We start from the raw sequence: 22,147 nt of genomic DNA, 5'->3' as shown, positions 1-22,147 counted from the left end.
GAGGAAAGGGGAGGGTGTATGTGCATAATAATGATTTATTGTTATGCAACTATAGGTAATCGCTTGTTGGGAGTATGGAATGTATTCCTATGGATAATACTGTTGCTATAAGGGTATGTTGAGAAGGTTACTAGTGGAGAGGGGGGGGGATAAGGGGTGGGAACGGGGGGGAGAGGGGGGAATTAATTTTGTAAAACAGTTTGGATATTGACTAGTTGTGCGCTGTTAATTTGCAAGGTGTTCTGTTAGTAACATATGTATAACAGACTGTGTTGCTGTTGTATACTGTGTTAAAATTTAATTAAAAAACGCTTAAATATAAAGTGCAACAATTCCTTAAATAATTTTTGGCGCTTTTGAGGAGAGTTCAGGCCTTTCATGTTGTAAGTCAAAAATTTTAAATCCTTACTCCTATCAGACACATGACAGGCAGCTGTGCAGAGTGTACATAGGAACATGGGAACCCCTCAAGCCTAAAGCAAATTTAAAGACATCCCCCTCACATAATCCCTTGAAAACTCCCCCCCCCCCCCCCCCCCACACACACACTCACACACCCACCAGACAGCATCTCACAGCACTGAATGGGAAATCAGGAGAAAGTAACTACCAGACCAAATGGACCCCCCAACTTCACACACATCCCCCACATTCTCACCCCACCCAAGCCTTTATCACCTGGTAGAAATACATCCACGCACCACTCATTCACCGCAGTTAGCATATTCTCCATGCAGAACTACCCAATTATTGCAAGGCAATATAACAAACAGTCATCAAAGAACTCGCAATAAGCTCGCAAGCAAAACAGTAATGATTGATCAAGAATCAAGTCTGGGCCAATTGTTTCTTAGCTTTCTGAGCAACTCTCTTCCACTTTTGTAACTTGTCCCTCGTCGAGGGAGCCAGATCAGTCGGCGGGAGAGCAGATGAAGTCAGGCCAACCTCATGAAGAATCTTCCAAGCCTTCGTAACGCTGCGAAGCCTGCTCTGCTTTCCCTTGATCATAAAACATAGAGCAAAAGGAAATCCCATCTGTATGCAAGCTTCTCTTTGATTAAGATCTCCAACACTGGCTTCATAGCGCGTCTCTTAGTTAACGTGAACAAGGAATGGTCCTGATAGACTGACACTTTAGCTTCATTATAATCCACGGATGATAGTTGACGAGCATGCACCAACAAGCTCTCCTTTGAAAGCAAATGAAGAAAATCTCGCTATGATGTCCCTGGGTTTATTATCCAGTGTCTTTCCCAAGACTCTGTGCCCCGTCTGTTTCCACTGCACCTGAATCCAGAGTGTCGCACTATGGCGGGAACAACTTCCACATTACCATTCTCCAGCACCTCAAGGAAATGGAGATTGTGCCTGCATCCCCGATTCTTGAGATCATCAACTTTGTAATGAAGCTCCTCAGTTTGCTCCAACAGCTGAGAAAATCGAGAGTCCACTACTGTCGCTTGCTCAGCCTACTCATCAGTCTGCTCCTCCAAGACCTCCACCCTGTCCCTGAGCTCACGCAAATCCAGACTGATGGCGTCCATGTGCTCCAAGATTTCAACCTTAGAGGCTTGAATATCTGCACGGATCTCCTCGAGGCATTTGACTAATTCCTTCGGGAAGCCTTTCTTGGGGAGAGAATGATGCAGGGCTGCGTGGGAGGAGGCTGAGTCCGACTCCTACAAGCGAGCAGGAGACAGTCCTTAGCCAGCTGTCTCACCGAGTGGTGCTCACCCTCCTTATGCTGCAACGAAGAAAGCTTACTCATGGCTACCAAGAACTCACCACGAACCTTCCCAGGTAAGTAAAGACGGAAGGAAGTAGATGTCGGTGGATGAAGCAATTAAAAGCAGGGTAGTGCAGGAGCTAAACTCTCGGGTGTCCATTCAGCCCCGTGACGTCACTTCCTCCTTTTTCTGCGTTCTTTTCCTCTCACATCTCTTACCGTTTTGGTGGGATAGCTCTTTTATTCCTCTGATTTCCCAGTTATAGAACTTTCCATAAACTTCCTTTGTTACCCAGAAGCTTTATTTGTCAAGATTGCTCTTCCTTCTACATTATATATTCTTATCCTCTTGTCCTTCTTCTACACCAGATTTCTGGGACTCTCTTCTCCAATCCCATGCTGATGTAGTTATTAGATATTCGAACGTTCTTGTTTTGGGGGATTTTAGCGTCCAGTTATAGAACTTTCCCTAAACTTCCTTTGTTACCCAGAAGCTTTACTTGTCAAGATTGCTCTTCCTTCTCCTTTATATTTGAAAGGTATTAATCCGCAAACGAACCTTTTCCGGAGATGGGAAGGTGGTAGAACGAGAGGACATGAAACGAGATTGAAGGGGGGCAGACTCAAGAAAAATGTTAGGAAGTATTTTTTCACGGAGAGAGTAGTGGATGCTTGGAATGCCCTCCCGCGGGAGGTGGTGGAAATGAAAACGGTAACAGAATTCAATCATGCGTGGGATAAGCATAAAGGAATCCTGTGCAGAAGGAATGGATCCTCAGGAGCTTAGTCAAGATCGGGAGGCGGGGCAGACTTATATGGTCTGTGCCAGAGCCGGTGGTGGGAAGCGGGACTGGTGGTTGGGAGGCAGGGATAGTGCTGGGCAGACTTATACGGTCTGTGCCAGAGCTGGTGGTGGGAGGCAGGGATAGTGCTGGGCAGACTTATACGGTCTGTGCCCTGAAGAGCACAGGTACAAATCAAAGTAGGGTATACACAAAAAGTAGCACATATGAGTTTATCTTGTTGGGCAGACTGGATGGACCGTGCAGGTCTTTTTCTGCCGTCATCTACTATGTTACTATGTTATATGTTCTTATCCTCTATTGTCTTCCTTCCTCTACACCAGATTTCTAGGACTCTCTTCTCCAGTCCCCTGCTGACGTAGTTATTAGATATTCCAACATTCTTATTTTGGGGGATTGTAGCATCCATGTTGACAATTCAGCCTCCCCTCATTCTGCTTCTTTTCTCTCTGACTTGACTGATATAGGCTACAACAATTGGTTAATTTCCCCACACGTTGCAAGTCACACCCTCGACCTGGTTCTTCTCCATACTTCTTCCTGTTTTAATTCTCGTAAAACTTCATGGCTCCACTTGGGCCTATGCCTTCTAAAACAACAACTTAGAAGAGCCAAATGTCTCTGGTGTCAATCTCACTCCCCGTAATCTGTAGCTCAAGTCAAAACAGTAAACAGCACTTATAATTTTAATAAAATAAAAAAAAAGTGAAAAAGCAAAGCGAGCCTACTTCTCCCATCTAATTAACTCTCCTTTTTTGAGTAAAAAAATGATTCTGTGTTAATTCTCTGACTTATCACTCATCTTCACCTATTTTGATGCCTTCTGCTGATACATTAGTCTTTTTTTTTTCAATCTAAGATAACTACTTTACAAGCTTCTTGTCCTCTACTTCTTCCAGTCCTAACCATTTTTCAGTCATGCCCATATCTGCTCATTCACTTCAGTGACCTGGGATACATTTTCAGTCCCATCTGTTAGCCAGCATGTGTCCCAAAACATGCTCTTTAGACCCTGTCCCTTACCTCTTGGAAAGGGACAGGGTCACGACCTTGTACTTCTTGCCTATTTAGTTATTTCCCAGAGCCTTACCTTAGGCCAGGGGTAGGCAACTTCGGTCCTCGAGAGCCGCAGGCAGGTCAGGTTTTCAGGATATCCACAATGAATATGCAGGAGATAGATTTGCAAGCACTGCCTCCTTGGTATGCAAATCTGTCTCCTGCATATTCATTGTGGATATCCTGAAAACCTGACCTGCCTGCGGCTCTCGAGGACTGGAATTGCATACCTCTGCCTTAGGCAGTATGTCCCATCTATGGAAATGGGCTCTGGTTTGCCCATCCTAAAGAAGCCCACTTTAGATCCCCTGGAAGCTGCAAGTTTTCGCCCCATTTCAAATTTGTGCTTTTTGTCCGAACTCGCTGGGAACATTCTTTTCTCAGCTCTTATCTCATGTGGACAGTTCTTTGATTCTTCATCCGCTCCAAACAGGTTTCAGATACTTATAGCACAGAAACAATTATAACAGCTCTCCTCGGTAGTCTTCATTCCACGCTTGACTGCAGTCATATCATTCTCTTAGTCTCCCTCATCTTCTGCTTTTGACCTTGTTAACCACTCTCTCTTTTTTTCACATCTATTTGAAATCGGTCTTTGAGGTTGGGTTTTTAACTGGTTTATATCTTTTCTTAATTATCAGTTCTTTACAGTTTCTACCCTATCATCTACTTTGGTCACTCTCCCACTTGCCAATGGTGTTCCATAGGGTTCTATTCTAAGTCCCTTAGCCAATGTCATTCAAGGCGCAGGTATCAAGGCATTCATCTATGCGGATAATAATCTTTCTTTCTTTTTTTTCCCCCAACCTCTCCTTTATGCTTGGATGTAACCCCCCTACAAAAGTGTCTGCACTCAGTTGCTTCCTGGCTTAGTGAACACCAACTACTTCTGAATAAAGGCAAAACTTTAGCAAGTTGGATCACAGGCGATCTTCCACCACCCTCCCAATCGCTTAACCTTTTGGACTTGCAGATCTCCCTGGGTACTTAATTTTGCTATCTTGGAATTATACTGGATTCAGAACTTTCTGTACACAGGTCTCAAATCTCATAAAAGCTGTTTTTCTTACCCTGTGCAAAATACTTTCACTTCATTTCCTTCCCTCAGTCTAAGCTAAAATGCATTCAGACATTGCAGAATGCCGCCACCTGCGTTAATCTTAGGGCAAAACGTTTTGATTGAGCAACACCCCTTCTCGTATAGTCACATCAGCTTTCTATTATGGCTAGGGTTAAATTTAAGATTCTCTGTTTGGACCATGATTTCTCCCTCCCCCAACTACTTGTCTTCCCTCACTATCCCACATACTCCCTCAAGATGTGTTCGTTCTCTTGCCATAGTAACATAGTAGATGACAGCAGATGAAGAACTGTACAGTCCATCCAGTTTGCCCAACAAGATAAACTCATTACATACGGTATGATGTGATATTTCATATTTGTACTTGATGTTGATTTGTCCTTGCCATTTTCAGGGCACAGACCATAGAAGTCTGTCTGGCACTGTCCTTGTTCTAAATTTCTGAAGTTGTCAAAGCCCCTGAAAAGCATCTCTGTAGCTCATCCAAATCTATTCAGCTGCAGTGAGGGCACAGTTTGTAGAAGTCTTGCCCAACCTGACTTTGCTTCCCAATTAGTGGTGTTGCTACCTAATTTCCCCTAAGCTTCTTTGGATCCATTCCTTCCAAACAGGATTCCTTTGTGTTTATCCCACACATTTTTAAATTCCGTTACCATTTGCATCTCCACCATCTCCTGTGGAAGGGCGTTCCAGGTACCTACCACCCTCTCGGTGAAAAGTTTTTTTATGGATTTATATCTTAACAAATATTTGAACGTCTGTATCGTATCATTTCTGGTTTCTCCTTTCCTCCAAGGTATACGTGTGGTCAGGTCAGCAAGTCTCTCCTCGTACATCTTGCTACGCAAACCCCATACCATTTTTGTCGCTTTTCTCTGCACCGCTTCGTCTTTTTACATCCTTAGCAAGATATGGCCTTCAAAACTGAACACAGAACTTCAAGTGGAGCCTCACCAACGACTTGTACAGGGTCATCAATACGTCCTTTTTTCTGCTAGTTGTACCCCTCTCTATGCAGCCTAGCATCCTTCTGGCCACAGCCATCATCTTGTTGCATTGTTTTGTCACCTTGAGATCCTCAGATATATCACCCCCAGTTCTCTCTCCTGAGCTGAGCTTACCAGTCTCTCCCCTCCTATCTGGTACATCTCTTTTGGATTTCTGCACCCCAAATGCATCACTCTGCACTTCGTCACATTAAATTTTAACTGTCAGACCCTTGACCATTCTTCCAACATTTAGAGATCCCTTCTCATGGTTTCTACTCCCTCCAGGGTATCCACTTTATTGGCTATCTTATTGTCATTCACAAAAAGACAAACTTTTCCTTCTAACTCTTCAGCAATGTCTCTCTCAAATATGTGAAACAGAATCGGCCCCAGCATAGACTCCTGAGGCACTCCAATGAACTTTTAGATACCTCTGCCTGCTATATCTGCCTGGAGTGAATATTACTTTCCCATTTTAAAATGGCATTTCTTTCTAACTTGTTTTTCCTCCTTATTGCTTATTTTTTGTAAACCGCTGTGTGCCTACTACTTAGTAAAGGTGTTGTATCAAATGTCTTTAATAAGCATAAACATCTGTTAGACCATTAACAAGTATTGCAGTCTGAAGATTCAGGGACCTGGAATATGCTGAAGGGTACAGTTATATGCTACAGCAGTGAGAACTGAAATGTAATTGCCAAGAGTTCCGGTGTTAAGTGATCAGATTCAGATTGGATTAGCTGTGAGACTGTAGCCCAGGCAGCAAATTGTAACCTTGTTATCTTTGGTAGGCCTTCTTGGATGCTTTACAGAATCAGACTGAGGCCGGCAGCAAGATCATTGGCCAGTTCGGCGTAGGCTTCTACTCTGCCTTCATGGTAGCCAACAAAGTGGAGGTTTATTCACGCTCCTTGGAGGATGGGAGTCTGGGATATAAGTGGTCTTCTGATGGGTAAGTGTCATCTGCATTGGAAAAACCACTATAACCCTATATGTCTTGAAGTATTTTAACATCATTTGGTTAATGAATGATGATTGTGAGATTTTCATATGATTCTGATGTTGGTATATGGACTCGCTAGGCTTGTAGGAGAGGACTGTAGGTCCAGCGTGTTGTCCCGCCAATGGCTTCCTGTTGCCTGGAGAATTAAGTGTAATTTGATGATGCTAATTCATCTGTCTATTGATGGTGAGGCACTACAATACATCAACACAGTCCTTAAAACTTATAGGCCCTCTTGTTCATTGAGTTTGGAGGATAGCCTGTACACTTCAGGGACCTTATGGGCTTGAACTTTTTCTCTGGCAGCTGTGGATGCATGGAACAAATTACAGTGGAATTAAGGTTCATAACTGATGCAGTAAGCTTTAGGAAGCATCTACGATTATTAGTTTTCTATCAGGCTTTGGGTAGTCGATGGCACAGAATAATTAATTGTAGTCTGGCTGTTGCTGTCTTAGGCACAACACAAACAATTGACTATCTATAATGATTTTTTTTTCAACATCTTTGTATTTATTAGTAACTTTTCAGTACAAAATATCAACTCAGGCTAACAGAGAAATCTAGTCATCTCGCATATAAGCAACATCAAAGACCCCATCCACCCTTCCTCCCCCCTCTGAATATCTCAGGCATGTAAATATTCACTTTCAGCATTGTAGATCCCTCATTGTGCGTGTGTCATCCGGTGAGACCCCGCCACTCTGCATAGGAGGGCCATGTTTTAAGAAATCTCTCCATTCCCCCTCGCCTCAGGGCTGTAAATTTGTCCATTAGGCAGCAATAGTCCACTTTAGCCAGTACTTGATCCACAGTGGGTATCACCTGTTGTTTCCAATGTTTTGCAATTAGAATCCTGGCTGCTGTAACAATATAGGCTAAAAGTCCATGAGGAGAACCCCGGCCCCCTCTTGGTGATATGTTTAGCAAACACAAGCCAGGATTGAACCCTATCTCAGGGCCCAACCCGCATTGCAGTCTGTTCTTATCTATAATGATTTTTTGCTAGAAAAAATGCACTGGAGTAAACACACTGCCTTCAGCGGCCCCAGAAGCGCTCTCTCTGTTGCAGCAACCCGCCTATGTGGGACAGGAAACTGTAGCACAAGGACAGTTTCTTGGCCGCCAAAGGTAGTGTATTTATCTCACCGACACTGCCGGCTGCATGTAAAATTGAAGGACTGCAGTGCAGAAAGCAGTGAAGAACAGTAGTGTAGGGAGCGGGAGGGGCAGCCAGTAGTGCCTAAAACACAGGTACTGACTGGCCACCAGGGCTGGGGGAGCCTGGGCCCCCAAGGCCCCCCGTAGCCACGCCACTGGTTCAGGGAGAGAGTGTGAATGATTTCTGGGGCTGCTATGAGTCTAGCTGCAGTATTCTGGGCTGTCTGGAGTTTCTTGATTATTTGTTCTTTGCAGCCGGCATATAGTGCATTGCAATAGTCTAGATGACTGAGCACTAATGATTGTACCAGGTTACGGAAAACATTCCTTGGGAAGAAAGGTCTTATTCTTTTTAATTTCCACATTGAGTGGAACATCTTGGTTGTGTTTCTCGCGTGGTTCTCTAGTGTAAGGTGTCGATCTATGGTGACTTCAAGAATTTTTAAGGTTTTTGAAATAGGAAGGTTTAGGGTTGGTGTGTTGATGGCGATGTATTCTTTCTTGTTGAGTTGGGAGGTTAGTATTAGGCATTGGGTCTTTTCTGCATTGAGTTTTTTGTTTTGTTTTGTTTTTTGTTTTGTTTTTGCATTTATATCCCACATTATCCCAAGCAAGCTCAGGTTCAATGTGACTTACATTTGAAAATACAACGAGACAGAATAGTAGAATTCAGTTATATCATGGGAGCAAATAGATGCATATGTCTGAAACATTTAACAAAGTTGAAATTATCATATATACCCAGTGCAGTTTTTCTAGCGAAAAAGGTGCCGGTACTCAAATGCTAGGCCACCCTTCAGGGGTGGGGTGATCACTGAGGGACCCACCCTAGAATAGCCAGGCCCCCTGCAACCAGTCACAGAATCTATGACAAGGCAGAATTGGTGTGTAGAGCCTGAGCTCTTTCATTAAAACTTAGGGTCCATGGGTCAATTTTAGCAGACAATGGAAAAGGTGCCGGTACTCAGTACTCCCAAGTACCCCCTCAAAAAAAGCCCTGTATAGGGGAGGACTTGGGGTCCCCAACTTGGCTCGGTACCATCGGGCAGTGCAGGCACGTGCGGCAGTGGAATGGTATCAGGATTACCCAGACAGGCAGTGGGTGCATATAGAACAGTCTACAGTGGGAGCACGGCCCTTGAAAGCGCTTATGTGGATGCCGAGTACTCTTAGGTCTTTGGGGGAGGGTTTGTGTCCTTCTGTATATGTAACTTTTACCAACTGGGATAGTCTTTTTCCAAAGCGTCAATGTACACTGTCTCGCATGTCCTCGATAGCACACAATCCTTTGTTTTACCCGGGAACTGAAGTAGGACCATTTACAAGGTGGTATGAGGGGGGTTTGCAGACATGGGGTCAATTATTTGAAGGGGAGTCCCTTATGCCATACCAGACGGCTCGTGAGCAATTCCCGGTAGTGGGGACTGATGAATATGCATATCTTCAATTGACACATTTCCTTAAGACTCGGGCAGTTCAGGAGGTGATACAGAGGGAACACTCAACTTTAGAAAAACTTTGTGAGGGACAGACCATGTCAGGTGGGTTGATATCTCGATTGCACCACATTCTTAATCAGTCTATACCTCGACATACCATGCATAGGAAGAGTTGGCAGAGAGAGCTGGGTATAGAAATAGAGGAGGAGGCATGGGAGAGAATGGAGCGGGCTGCGGCGGGGGTGTCGTCTCATGTACCTTTTAAAGAAAATGCTATCAAAGTACTGTTTCGGTGGTATATGTCACCGGAGCGCCTCCAGCGCATTTACCCTGCCTTGTCGGGCTTGTGCTGGAGGGGCTGTGGTCTCAAGGGAACCATGGGTCATATCTGGTGGCATTGCAGGAAGATTAGAGCCTTTTGGAAAATGGTTCGAAGTAGACTGCAGATTTGGCTGGGTCGAACGATTCCCTGGCATCCAACCATTTTCCTTTTCTCGGCAAGAGTGGCGGGATTTTCTCCCACCCAACAGGCTCTTTTGCGCTATGCCACGTGTGCAGCTAGAATTGTAATAGCAGCCTCTTGGAAACTACCAGTGGTCCCACCGCTGGATAGATGGCTCCGAAAGATGGGGTATGTTTGCGAGATGGAGCGGCTCATGGCTGAAAGACGAAATCTAACGCCTAAGTGGCGCTCAACATGGGATACTTATCTCCGCCATACTCGCAAATGATGTAGGCGTGAGAATTAATGATGCAGGTCCGGATTGGGAGGGGGGGGGGATTGAGGGGGGTAGGGGTTTGGGTCTTGTTATCCTTTGACAAAAGTTTTATAAACCTTGAAGTTTTTATGGCCTCGCAGTTCAGGTCTCTTAGTTCTTTCAGTAGCCGGGATTGGGAATATGGATATAGCAATGAGTTGTTACCTGAACGATGTATTTTTCACTATGTTCTCTCTGATTTCTGTTCAGTTTTATGTACTAGGACCTAAGGCTTATCTTGTCATACTTTACTGGATTGCTATATTGTCTATCAATAAAGACTTCATACAAATAAAAAAAAAAAAAAAAAAGCCCTGTATATACCCAACTGGGCATTTAAAAGTCTTTCCTTTAATGATGCCACGTGTTCAGAAATCATAGCCACATGTACAGACATGCACACACCAGAACAGACATCCATACACACATTGCAAAAACTTCTACGGAGTATAGCCAACGCTTAATTTTTATTTCCTTAGCTAGGCTTTAGTCTTACTATATTAAAATGCGACCATGCCATGCTTCTGTGGTTATGTGCCTCTAATAAGTTGGCTGAAGTCACTGGGGCTCATTTTCAAAGCACTTAGACTTAAAAGTTCCATAGTGATGTATAGAACTTTGTAAGTCTAAAGTGTTTTGAAAATATGCCCCCACATAACTTTGTATGTCTAAGTGCTTTGAAAATACAGCTCACTGTTGTTCCTCAACTTTTAACTTGGGTATCTAGATAATTTTTGTGAGTTTTATTTTGGGGTAGAAAGTGATCTTGTATTTTGCTCCCTGTTGTACATAATCCCTTTTTATTTTTATTTCTCCTGTGCTTCTTACAGAGAATGTGATTTCTCAGCGTTTCCTTTTCTAATTTTGGTCCTTTATTCTGTAATTGGTGATGATTGGTCTGTGTTCTGTGGGTGACCAAGGTAGCATGTAATTTGTACGTAGATCCGTAGGAGTCTGACTTTTCCAATAGGAAGCATATTGCGGTTCTGTACATTCATTGCTGCCTTTTTAAAGGTACAGTTACTGATATTTGTGTGTTTAGAATTGGTGGTGTTAAGCTTGCTACATAGGCTCTGAGAAGCTTCTTTGTAGGATTTAGTGTTATTTCACAAAGTAATTTGGCAGACAATCCTTTGTCTTCTTCATAAGGAGAAGGGAGTGGAAGGAACACTGTCAGGAACTTCAGGGAATTTAACTGGTTAATGTCTGCTTCAGAAAGGAGAGAAAGCAGTAGAACCAGAGGAAGGGACAAGAAGACTTATATTTCTTATAAAGTAAAGTTGAGGGATATGTGTCTCTGCAGTAATTATTTTCCAGGATATTGTGATGTATGTTGAGAGGTTGACCAGATTCAAGTCTGTTATAATGGCAGAGTTTTAAGTTATGGGATAATGCAACTTCATTTTAAAATGTCAGTGTTTCCAAGGTTTCCATAAGTGTGCATGTGGTTTACGTTAATGCAGGACAGACTGTTTACTTAAAAATCCGTTATCAAGTGTACTCTATGGCATTATTTAGGAGTATACCAAGCACTACTCACGCCTAGATGCCTAGTGCCCCCCCCCCCCCCCATATTAACTCTGCCCTCCCTCCCTCAAAATGTCAAGTCTGGCTACACCCCTGCCCTGAACAGGTAGATGTACAGCTTTGATCTCAAAGTGAATAGACAGAGCTTTCTATAGGACATAGTAACCTTGTAACCAAAAGAAAAACTGGGGGTTAATAATCGTAGTGAAGTGCTTAGTCTGTATAAAAATGATTAATCCTTGCTGGGTCTCTTTACAATGCACCAACCTTCTTTGGATTTGTGTCCGCAACGCAAATTCTTTTGGACTTTAATGGTCTGTGTTAAAAGTAGTGTAGGTGGTTTCTGTTTTGGGGATAACATCTTGCTTTTGTTGTGCTGAGTGACTATCACTTTGTGCTTTGAGTGCATTATCAAGAAATGCATATGGAGGATTTTTATTACAATTAATCATTGGATTGTCTTTCTGGTATTACTAGTTCTGGTGTGTTTGAGATTGCCGAAGCCAGTGGAGTGAGGACAGGGACAAAAATCGTCATTTATCTGAAAGAAGACTGCAAAGAGTTTGCCCGAGAAGACAGGGTGAAAGGTGAGTAGAATGTTGTGTGAGAAATTTTCTTTAAAGGGTAAACTGTATACTAACAGAGAGCATAGAGACAGATGTATCTGTTGTGTGCCTTTTTAGCAGTAGGCTTTGTAGAGCATGGTACCTTCCACGAAATGCCTGGCCACCCACCTGGGGTTACCTCACGGCCACTTAGAGGATCTATACCCAGCACAGCTCAGATCTGCCAGTACCCGCCACTTGTGCTCTACATTAACACCCTCCTCCCACCGACTGGGTCCCAACTGCCTCTGGGTGATTCTCCCGCTCTCAAATTATCCACCATGATTTCTAGGTTACTGGAGCCACACTCCCAGAAAGCAGACCCAACACACACACCACCAGGATTCTTTCAGTCCAGACAGGCAGAGGCAACAAACTAAATTGTTTATTGCCTTAAAAATTGAACAACGAACAAAAAATGTGCAATTGTCGAGCAATAACAGGTAACTGAAATATAGATCCATTTTAACACTAACTAAATATTTGTTTAACTTCTACAACGTACCTAGGGAGATCAGGGCATATAGCTGTTCACTAGTTATCAAATATAACTGTTTGTTTTACAGGGCTTCAGCAAAGAGCTTTCTCTCTCTCCACCGGGCTGAAACTGGAGCAAAACCCAGTACAATCCAAATGAAATGAGCTCCTGGGCCAATTGGAGCCCACAACAACAGGGTTCAAAAATGGTTACATCACTACAGGCATTTCCTTTAATTGTGTGCTAACTAAAAGAAGGAACGATCATTCCTCTGTAACAATTTTAAACCTAAACATGCACCACCTGCTGGCCAAACTAGAAAAATATACTTCAAGAAATATTCAGTACAATTTACAGGCTGAAAAAAACACACTGTTCTGTCACAGTACCTTTTTAATGGACCAACAAAAGAGAGATGAAGTACAAGTCTTTCAGGCACTCGGAGCGCCTCCTCAGATATCTTCCAAAGTTTGAAACTGCAAAGTTTCAAGAGCTCATGTGCTACAGCCCTTCACACGCTGGTGCAGTAACAATGGTCACAGCCTAAAAAGACTCTGGAACATTTCCTAGAATGCTAGTGTTTGCATCTCTTTATAAGAATTAATTATATTACTGAATTTTCTTTATCAGAACATCTTTTATAAATCTCTGTCTATTCTGGTCTATAGAAGTAACTCCCATTATAAGACTGTTTTGCTTACATAGGTGTTTTGATTCTTTTAATAGCAATGTCAGGGTCTTGCAGTCTCACATGGACATAGTCAACACAAGAGCACAAGTTGTACATTACTGATAAAACACAATTTAATTTCAGTACATTGGGGGAGATTCTATATATGTCACCTAAACAATCGGCACAGAAATCAGTGCCAACTAAGCGTATTCTATAAGTGGCGCCTAGAGTTAGGAGCGGTATATAGAATACACTTAGTCTGCATGCTATGCGCATCCATTTACACCAACAAAAATGTGGCTTAAATCCCAGTGCGTAGATTGGGTGTACTGGACCATATTCTATGACTAAGTTCGTACATTTTGGAACGCCCATGAAATGCTAATTTTCCCGTCCATAAGTACTCCCTTTTTTGCTTGTCCACATTAGAAGTTAGGTGCACTGCATTACAGAATGCACTTAGCGAGTTGTGTGTGTAAATTCTAATTATTGTCAATTAGTGCTCATTAATGCTTGTTGAGAGCTGTTATCAACGCTGATTAGACAATTAGGTTACGCAAGTTATTATAGAATACACTTGGAGTTTGACGCGGTTCTCTAGGTGTGATATATAGATTCCAGGGGGGTTATGTCCAGTTTATGGCAGGGCATTTGAACCGTGCACATCATTTTGGCCTGATAAAATTATACATCTGCTGGATGAGAGAGGGGGAGAAATGTCTATTGGTGATTGATGACTTGTGTCCAAAGTAATTTCACACTTCCCCTTCTTTCTTTCAGAGGTGGTAACCAAGTACAGCAATTTCATCAGCTTCCCCGTGTACCTGAATGGCCGGCGCGTCAACACCCTACAGGTGACTCATGTTCCTCTGAGTGTCCCCCTTAAGTATAAGACAATTAGATATGTAAAATAAATACCACTAGCATTCATTACTCTGAGAACGGCTGAGGGTGGAGGAAAACCTCTAGGAGAAGTTGTCGGCTGTGTGTTGAGACCTTACCATCGATGCTAACGTTTCTGAGTATAATGATTGCACTACCAAGAGACACCCAGTACTCTCTCATATAAAAGTTCCTGACTGACTAAAGAATGATGCTTTCCTCAGGATGAAGAGCAGAGTGGACAGCTTAGTGCATAGCTCAGCCTTAAACCTTTCAGCAAGCTACTTTGTAAAAACACAGTAAGGCTAGACATTGAGGAGCCAATATTCAGCTTGTCGTGTCAGTGTGTAAAACACCATCCACCATGGTTAAACTGAAATCAGATACTCAGCACCGGTATCAAAATATTGGCTGGCACTAACTCTCTGGTTTTCAGCATCAGCCCAGAAGTGTTATCCAATTAGTGGTCATATTTACACCACTAACCAGATAAACCAGACGAAGTTAAAACAATCCGGTCTGAATATGCCACTAATCGGGTAACCTCTGGCTCTGCCTAAGCTCTGTCCGTAGATTGCCCCTTGCACTGGCCAGGTGGAGCCAAGGTAGTCAGAGGGGGGGGGATATTCAGTAGCACTATTCAGTTAAGTGTGGATGAGCATGATATTCAGTGGCACTAATTAGTTAGTAGTGCCTGCTAATCAGATAACTACCTTTAAATCCTCAGGCCTCTGAATATATACCCATTACAGAGGATGTCGTTTACAGCGGTACTACCTTGGAAACGTCTTTTTTCTGGAGACGTGCTGTTCTTGTTTTCACAGAAAGGGCGATAACGGATGTAGAACAGACATTGAGAAAACAGGCAAGGCAGCAGAGGAAGGGCGGTCAATTGTGGGGGAATTGTCATCGTTATTTTGTGTCAAAGTATAAAAATATCCTGTGCTCCTTACCCTTCTGCAAGCCAGCTCCTGCATTTTGAAGGAACCACATTATTTGTAAAGAGTTATGTAACAGGTTAACAGTATTGTTCTAGGAACTATCATCACTCAGTGAGTCTTGAGTCAGGTACAGCTCTGACACATTCACTTACTTTTAATCTTCCAAGGTTTCCATTTTTTTTAAATAAATATCTTTGAAAAAGTAACACTGCCAGCCCTAACAAGCCATCCTGTTTGCCTGCAGAGGCACATATGAATCACTGTCTAAAAGGAGCACTGTTCTTAAGACTACAACCATACTGCACAGAATCTCTTTGTAAAGCTGAGAGAAACCGAGGCCCCATTTGTGTCCCAGTCGAATGACCTACCAGTGTACAGCTGAGAGAAGCTGAGGCTCCACGTGAGTCTCTGTCCATTGACGCCAGTGTACAGGTGACAGAAGCTGAGGCTCCACGTGGGCACCTTCCCAGTGACTCCCAACATACAGCTGAGAGAAGCTGAAGCTCCACATTTGTCTCTGCCCAGTTATTCCAGTGTACATCTAAGAGAGGCTGAGCTCCATGTGTGTCCCTGTCCAGTGACTCCCAGAATCTGAGGCTCCATGTGTCCCCCTGCCCAGTGTCTTCCAAAATACAGCTAAGAGAGGGTGAAGCAGTGGGAAGCATTGTAGTAGAAAGTGACAATGAGACTGTGACAGACAAGAGGGCTTGATAGCCGGGGAGATATATTTTGTAAGTAGGGTGAGCTGAAGGAGCAAATAGTTTGGAGAAGGAGAAAAGATGGGCTGTGAGACTGTCAAAAACAAAGCAGAAATAGAGCATTATAGGAAGAAACTGCCTCATCAACAGTCTTAAGTTTGTGGGGGAGAGTAGAGACGGTAGCAACTAGTTCATAGCTCAATAGTCTAATAGCCTGGACATTGCTGAAAGTGTTGTAGGGGAATGGTTAAGACTAAGGAGAGAATTGGCACTTTGAGCGTTGTGTGCAATTCTGATCATATCTCAAATTTACGTTGGAATTATAAAAGGTACAGAAAAGTGTGTCCAAACTGCTTAAGGGACTGGAATGACTCGTATGAGGAAAGTATAAAGAGCTTAGAGGTCTTCAGCTTGGAGAAGAGACAGCTGAAGAGGGATAGGATAGAGGTCTAGAAAATCACATTTCCTCCAGTATTTGTATTTTTTGACAGAGTAAAAATAGGAGAGAGCGTTTTTTACTCACCCATAGTTAAGGTCAGAATTGGTTGCAGGAGGATATGGTAAAAGCATTTAGTGTAGCTGAGTTTAAGAAAGGCTTGGACAAATTCCAGGAAGAAAAGTCATTAAACTGCTATTAATCTAGGAGGTTGGTAGCCTGCCAAGGTGCCTGGGATCTGGATTGGCTATTGGGAACAGGATACTAGGCTAGATGGATCTTTGGTCTGAACCAATGTGACAATTCTTATATTCTTAAGTATGAAGGTTATAAGAATCATCTTACGACCTTCATACGGAGAGAATAGTGTTATAGAGAGAAGAAAGGAGTTTGTCAAGACAATGGCCATGGTGGTGAGAGGAGTGGTAGAGGATAGTTGGAGGTCAAATGAAGGAAACTTAAGGGTTAGAGGGGTTTTCTGTATGTAAATTCAAGTCACTTGGGATAAAGAACAGGGAAGATGATTAAAGGAAAAAATAAATACAGGAATCCATTAGTAAAGATAGGAGAAGAGGGACATCAGGGGGCCTAAAGATGGATATAGTGGAGTTCGAAAGAAGAAAACAGGGAAGGCGGTGTTAAAACCTACAGGATGGGGAAAGCAGTAATCCAACACTGCCACCAAGGCCTATGGAATGAGTTGTGTGGGGAAAGAAAGAACCTTCATGAGAGGAAGCAGCAACTGAAGTAGAGTCCACAGAGGAAAGGCAGGTCTCGGTTAGAGCAGAAAGATGGAAAGAATGAGAGATGAAAAACTTGCTTTAAGCAGCTTTGTTGGAAACAGAGCCGTCATTCCAAAGCAGCACATTTGCTCCTCTTGTTTCAGAAGCTAGTACTATTTAATGTCAATATTCTGTAACCTAGGCCAGTGATTCTCAGACCTTTCCTGGGAGACTACCAGCCAGTTGTGGTTTCAGGATATCCCTAATGAATTATATTATTTCTAAACTTGGGTAAATTCTAGTCACTTGGGATAAGGAACAGGGAAGATGATTCAATACAATATTCTCACATAATTATTTTTCATATATAGCAAATCTTTAGAATTATTAAAAAAAAAATATCAGTATGCATTAAAAACACTAGTTGTAGAGGTGAGCTAATAATATATATCACAGGGTACCAGTCTGTACTTTAAAGAATAACTTCTTAGTATAAACCAAAGAGACAAGTTGTGTAAGCCTGCAGCTCAGGAGTAAATTTATTTTCGGAGGAAAAAGCCTCAAGAAGCACCGTTTCCGCTCTATAGGTAGAGAAAGGGCTAGGACTGCTTCATCACTGGCAAAAAACCTCCTGATATTAAACCTCAAATCCCCTACTGGATAATTCAGTACATTTCCACAAAAGTACTTACCTTAAGTCAGGGGTCTTCTGTTAGAGTTAGTGTTCATCCACATAAGTCAGACCGTTGTTAATGGTGGCCTCCATTTATGCCACTGCTGCATCAGAACCACTGGTCAATTGTTCTGCCAAAAAAACAAAAAACAGACTTGGTCAGATGAAAGTAATACTATAAAGACAGCTTACAGAGCATAATGCTTACAGTCCGTTCAGTACATTGACGGATCACGAAAGACGGAAGCATAATCAAACATGGTGGGTCTTTAAGCCTATGATGACGTCAGACACCCAGGAGTCTATCCAATCGAAACCCTGACATTTACAACCCTGTAGCGGCTTAACATGAGGGGTAAGTCTAAGGGTTCAGAAGAAGTGTGCCCATTCTATTTTTCCGTTAAGTCCTTTGGGAAATACAGTGTCCAGCCGAAAGATCCATTGCTGTTCTTTCTTTAACAGAAGTCGGCGGTGCTCATCGTCATTCTCAGCTGTTTCAATTTGTTGTAACACTACAGATTTCAGTGAAGCGAAACCATGGGACAGTTCCGTACACTGAATGGCTAAGGGTGAGGTCGTTTTTTTAGTAGTGATGACACTTTTATGCTCAATCAATCTCACATATAGTTGACGCGAAGTCTGACCTATGTAAAGTTTATTGCATGGGCAGATTAATCAATAAACCACCCCTTTTGACTTGCACGTAGTGTTAGTAAACAGGGTAAACACTAGTGCCATTTTACATTGCCTGTTTTGGAGAACACCTCAGAATAGTGTCTTGGAATTGAAATAAAAAACAGCATCAGTATAACCCCTGAAGACACCTGGTTCTTTAACTTCTGATGTTTAGCTAAAGAAAATCTAGTTTCCTGAAGGCGGATAATGTTGGCTTTATGGCAGTTCAGGCCCCCAACATTTTAGTGCGCTTTATCGAGGAGTTAATTCCACAGACATTCCAAGAAGCAAATCATATGTTACCAGGGGTCATACTGCTCACAGTCTAAGAAAGAGACAGAAATTACAGCATGCCCAATTATTGTTACAATTGCAACACCAGTAGCTGAGAAACCTTATACTACATACACTGGCCAGATATTCCCGAGATGATAGGAACAAGAGCCCAATAGGCTCTCTCAACCTTGCCCCACTCCCTACTACCCCAATAAAATGCTCCATATTCCAACAACAGCAATGCTATAAGATTACCCCCCCCCCAGAGCTCCCCCAAGCAACCTCCCACCATCCACCCAGCAGCAACCTCACTGTTGGAGTGTTGGAGGACTTTGTTCTTATATCCCCCCCCCCCCCCCCCCAATATGTTACATTAAAAAAATTACATACATAAAATGTTCTCTTGTATATATAAAATGCAAATAAAAATGAATATCAATTAAAATGTATGTGAGCTAAAAGTACCACTGTATGTTGAAAAATATGCAGGCTGTTGAAAAATTACCCCCTCGGTGTATTCTTTTCACCCTACTTAGTGTAAGCTCACTGGAGAAGAGACACATCTTATATATGGTGTCTTTGACTTGTTCAGACCAGTCACTTTAATCCCTCTGGTTATCTTATACAGTGCTGTGTACCCCATTCATGCTTTAGAAATCTATTTGATGATTACAGCCCTGATAAGATCCTATTGCAAGCATCTTCAGTGTCTTTTCAGTCATGTCTATCTGAAAAGAAAACTTGTTTTTGGTCCGAACTGGCTGTGGATCAAGCGGTCCTTCATTTATGGGTGGTTGTTTCCTGGCATCCCTGTGCTGTTATCCAGATATCAGCATAAATAACGAGGAGGGCTGGAGTGCTCGGAACCACCCATAACATGGCGCCGTGCACCCAAGCAACCAGGCCCCGGCTGAGAGGGAGGGTGAGCTGTGATAGGCAGGGAGTCGTGGCAGCCGGAAGAGATCTTACCCCTGGAAGATCTCCCTACTGGGTAGGAGGGGCCAAAGACATGGGCTTTAAAGCCCACAGGGTTTAGTGGGCACGTCCTCTTCCTTGCGGACACTACTACTACTACTACTTCTACTACTTAACATTTCTAGAGCGCTACTAGGGTTACGCAGCGCTGTACAGATTAACAAAAAGGACAGTCCCTGCTCCAAGGAGCTTACAATCTAATAGGTGAAATGTCAAGTAGGGGCAGTCCAGATTTCCTGAATAGAGGTATGATGGTTAGGTGCCGAAGGCGACATTGAAGAGGTGGGCTTTGAGCAAGGCTTTGAAGATGGGCAGGGAAGGGGGCCTGGCGTATGGGCTCAGGGAGTTTATTCCAGGCATGGGGTGAGGCGAGGCAGAAAGGGCGGAGCCTGGAGTTGGCGGTGGTGGAGATGGGTACTGACAGGAGGGATTTGTCTTGAGAACGGAGGTTATGGGTAGGAATGTGAGGAGAGATGAGGGTAGAGAGGTAGGGAGGGGCTGTAGATCGAGTGCATTTGTAGGTTAAAAGGAGAAGCTTAAACTGTATGCGGTACCTGATTGGAAGCCAGTGAAGTGACTTGAGGAGAGGGGTGATATGAGTGTACCGGTTCAGGTGGAAGATGTGCAGCAGCGTTTTGAACGGACTGAAGGGGGGATAGATGGCAAAGTGGGAGGCCAGTGAGGAGTAGGTTTCAGTAGTCAAGGCGAGAGGTAATGAGAAAGTGGATGAGAGTTCGGGTGGTGTGCTCAGACAGGAAGGGGCGAATTTTGCTGATGTTATAGAGGAAGAAGCGACAGGTCTTGGCTATCTGCTGGATATGTGCAGAGAAGGAGAGGGCGGAATCAAAGATGACCCCTAGGTTGCGGGCAGATGAGACGGGGACGATGAGGGTGTTATCAACAGAGATAGAGAGTGGAGGGAGAGGAGAAGTGGGTTTGGGAGGGAAGACAATAAGCTCGGTGTTGGCCATGTTCAGTTTCAAGTGGCGGTTGGACATCCAGATCGCAGTGTCGGCTAAGCAGGCTGATACTTTAGCCTGGGTTTCTGCAGTGATGTCTGGTGTGGAGAGAGAAAGCTGGGTGTCATCAGCATAAAGATGATATTGGAACCCATGGGAGGAGATTAGGGAACCCAGGGAGGAGGTGTAGATTGAGAAAAGAAGGGGTCCAAGGACAGATCCCTGAGGAACTCCAACAGAGAGCGGGATGGGGGTGGAGGAAGAACCCTGAGAATGTACTCTGAAGCTACGGTGGGAGAGATAAGAGGAGAACCAGGAGAGGACAGAGCCCTGGAACCCAAGTGAGGACAGTGTGGCGAGAAGTAAGTTGTGATTGACAGTGTCAAAAGCGGCGGATAGGTCGAGGAGGATAAGGATGGAGTAGTGACCTTTGGATTTGGCAAGGGACAGGTCATTGCAGACTTTAGATAGTGTCGTTTCCGTCGAGTGTAGGGGGCGAAAGCCGGATTGAAGCGGATCGAGGGTGGCATGAGAGGAGAGAAAATCAAGGCAATGGTTGTGAACAGCGCGTTCAAGTATCTTGGAGAGGAAGGGTAGGAGGGAAATGGGGCGGTAGTTGGAGGGACAGGTAGGGTCAAGTGATGGTGAAAGTAGCATACCCTCCCACACACCCACTGCTTTATTTATTATGTCTGTTAATTTACGCATGTTGCAGCTTGGAGGGCGGGAATACCCGAGCCTGAGTGATTGGAGGAGCGCTAAGTCATCAAGTTGCAGTTTGCTGCAGATGGGTTCACTGCACCTGGGTTGGATGCACCCTGCTGCACGGCGAGAGCATCCTGGTTACAGCCTATAGCGCATTTGTCAGTCTTGCTTATGGCGGCGTGCTGGGTGCTTTAATGGTAGCTTTTAAGAGCTTAGTTTGGCTCGGGTATCCTGTTTTTGATTGTATCAAATGTAGTCCTGTGTTGTAAAAAGCTGCGGCCAAGTTGTTTCACTAATGACAAAGTGAATGTGTGGTCATTTGTTAGTTTGGGTTCTGAGTTCCAAGGCGCTGGGACAGGGTATCATGGTTACCTGTTATAAATCCTTTGATTCTCAGTTAATGCTTTCCTTTCTCTTTGGGGCAGGCGCTCTGGATGATGGACCCTAAAGAGATTGGTGAATGGCAGCATGAAGAATTTTACCGCTTCATAGCACAGTCTTACGATAAACCACGTTACATCCTCCACTACAAGACTGATGCACCTCTGAACATCCGCAGTATCTTCTACATTCCTGAGATGGTGAGGAATGACATTATCTTACTGCACTAATGAGCTGCTTTCTCTTCCATCAGCATCCACCCACAACTCACCCAAGGCCCAGTTACAAATGGGAGAGAACCTTTCTCTCTGCCCCCTACTCAGTCACTAAAGGGAGACAACCTATACTTTGATCCCTGCTCAGTCAGTAGTGAGAGAGGTGCCACACACCTTGAATCGTTATGAGGAAAACTGCACACTTCACCTTGCTGAGTCACTGTCTTGTTTATTTGATTTGTAACCCACCTTTCTAAAGGATGTACAAGGTAGAGGACAGTATAATGGAAACAAGAAAAAAAATAAAAAC

At 43.6% G+C, this 22,147-nt stretch overlaps 1 protein-coding gene across 1 annotated transcript in view; it reads left to right on the top strand.

Annotated features, from left to right (window-relative positions):
- TRAP1 (TNF receptor associated protein 1) overlaps positions 1-22,147 on the top strand; it is a 186,329-nt gene that overhangs the window by 42,228 nt on the left and 121,954 nt on the right. Inside the window, exons 6-9 of the mRNA XM_030211743.1 lie at positions 6,447-6,607; positions 12,021-12,130; positions 14,080-14,153; positions 21,667-21,822. Coding sequence (XP_030067603.1) covers positions 6,447-6,607; positions 12,021-12,130; positions 14,080-14,153; positions 21,667-21,822 — 501 coding nt within the window. The remainder of the gene's footprint in view (positions 1-6,446; positions 6,608-12,020; positions 12,131-14,079; positions 14,154-21,666; positions 21,823-22,147) is intronic.

This window comes from Microcaecilia unicolor, chromosome 8, assembly GCF_901765095.1.
Source record: "Microcaecilia unicolor chromosome 8, aMicUni1.1, whole genome shotgun sequence".
NCBI classification, from domain to species: Eukaryota; Metazoa; Chordata; class Amphibia; order Gymnophiona; family Siphonopidae; genus Microcaecilia; species Microcaecilia unicolor.
Note: the sequence above shows the minus strand (reverse complement) of the source record. Positions and strands in the feature narration are given on the sequence as shown.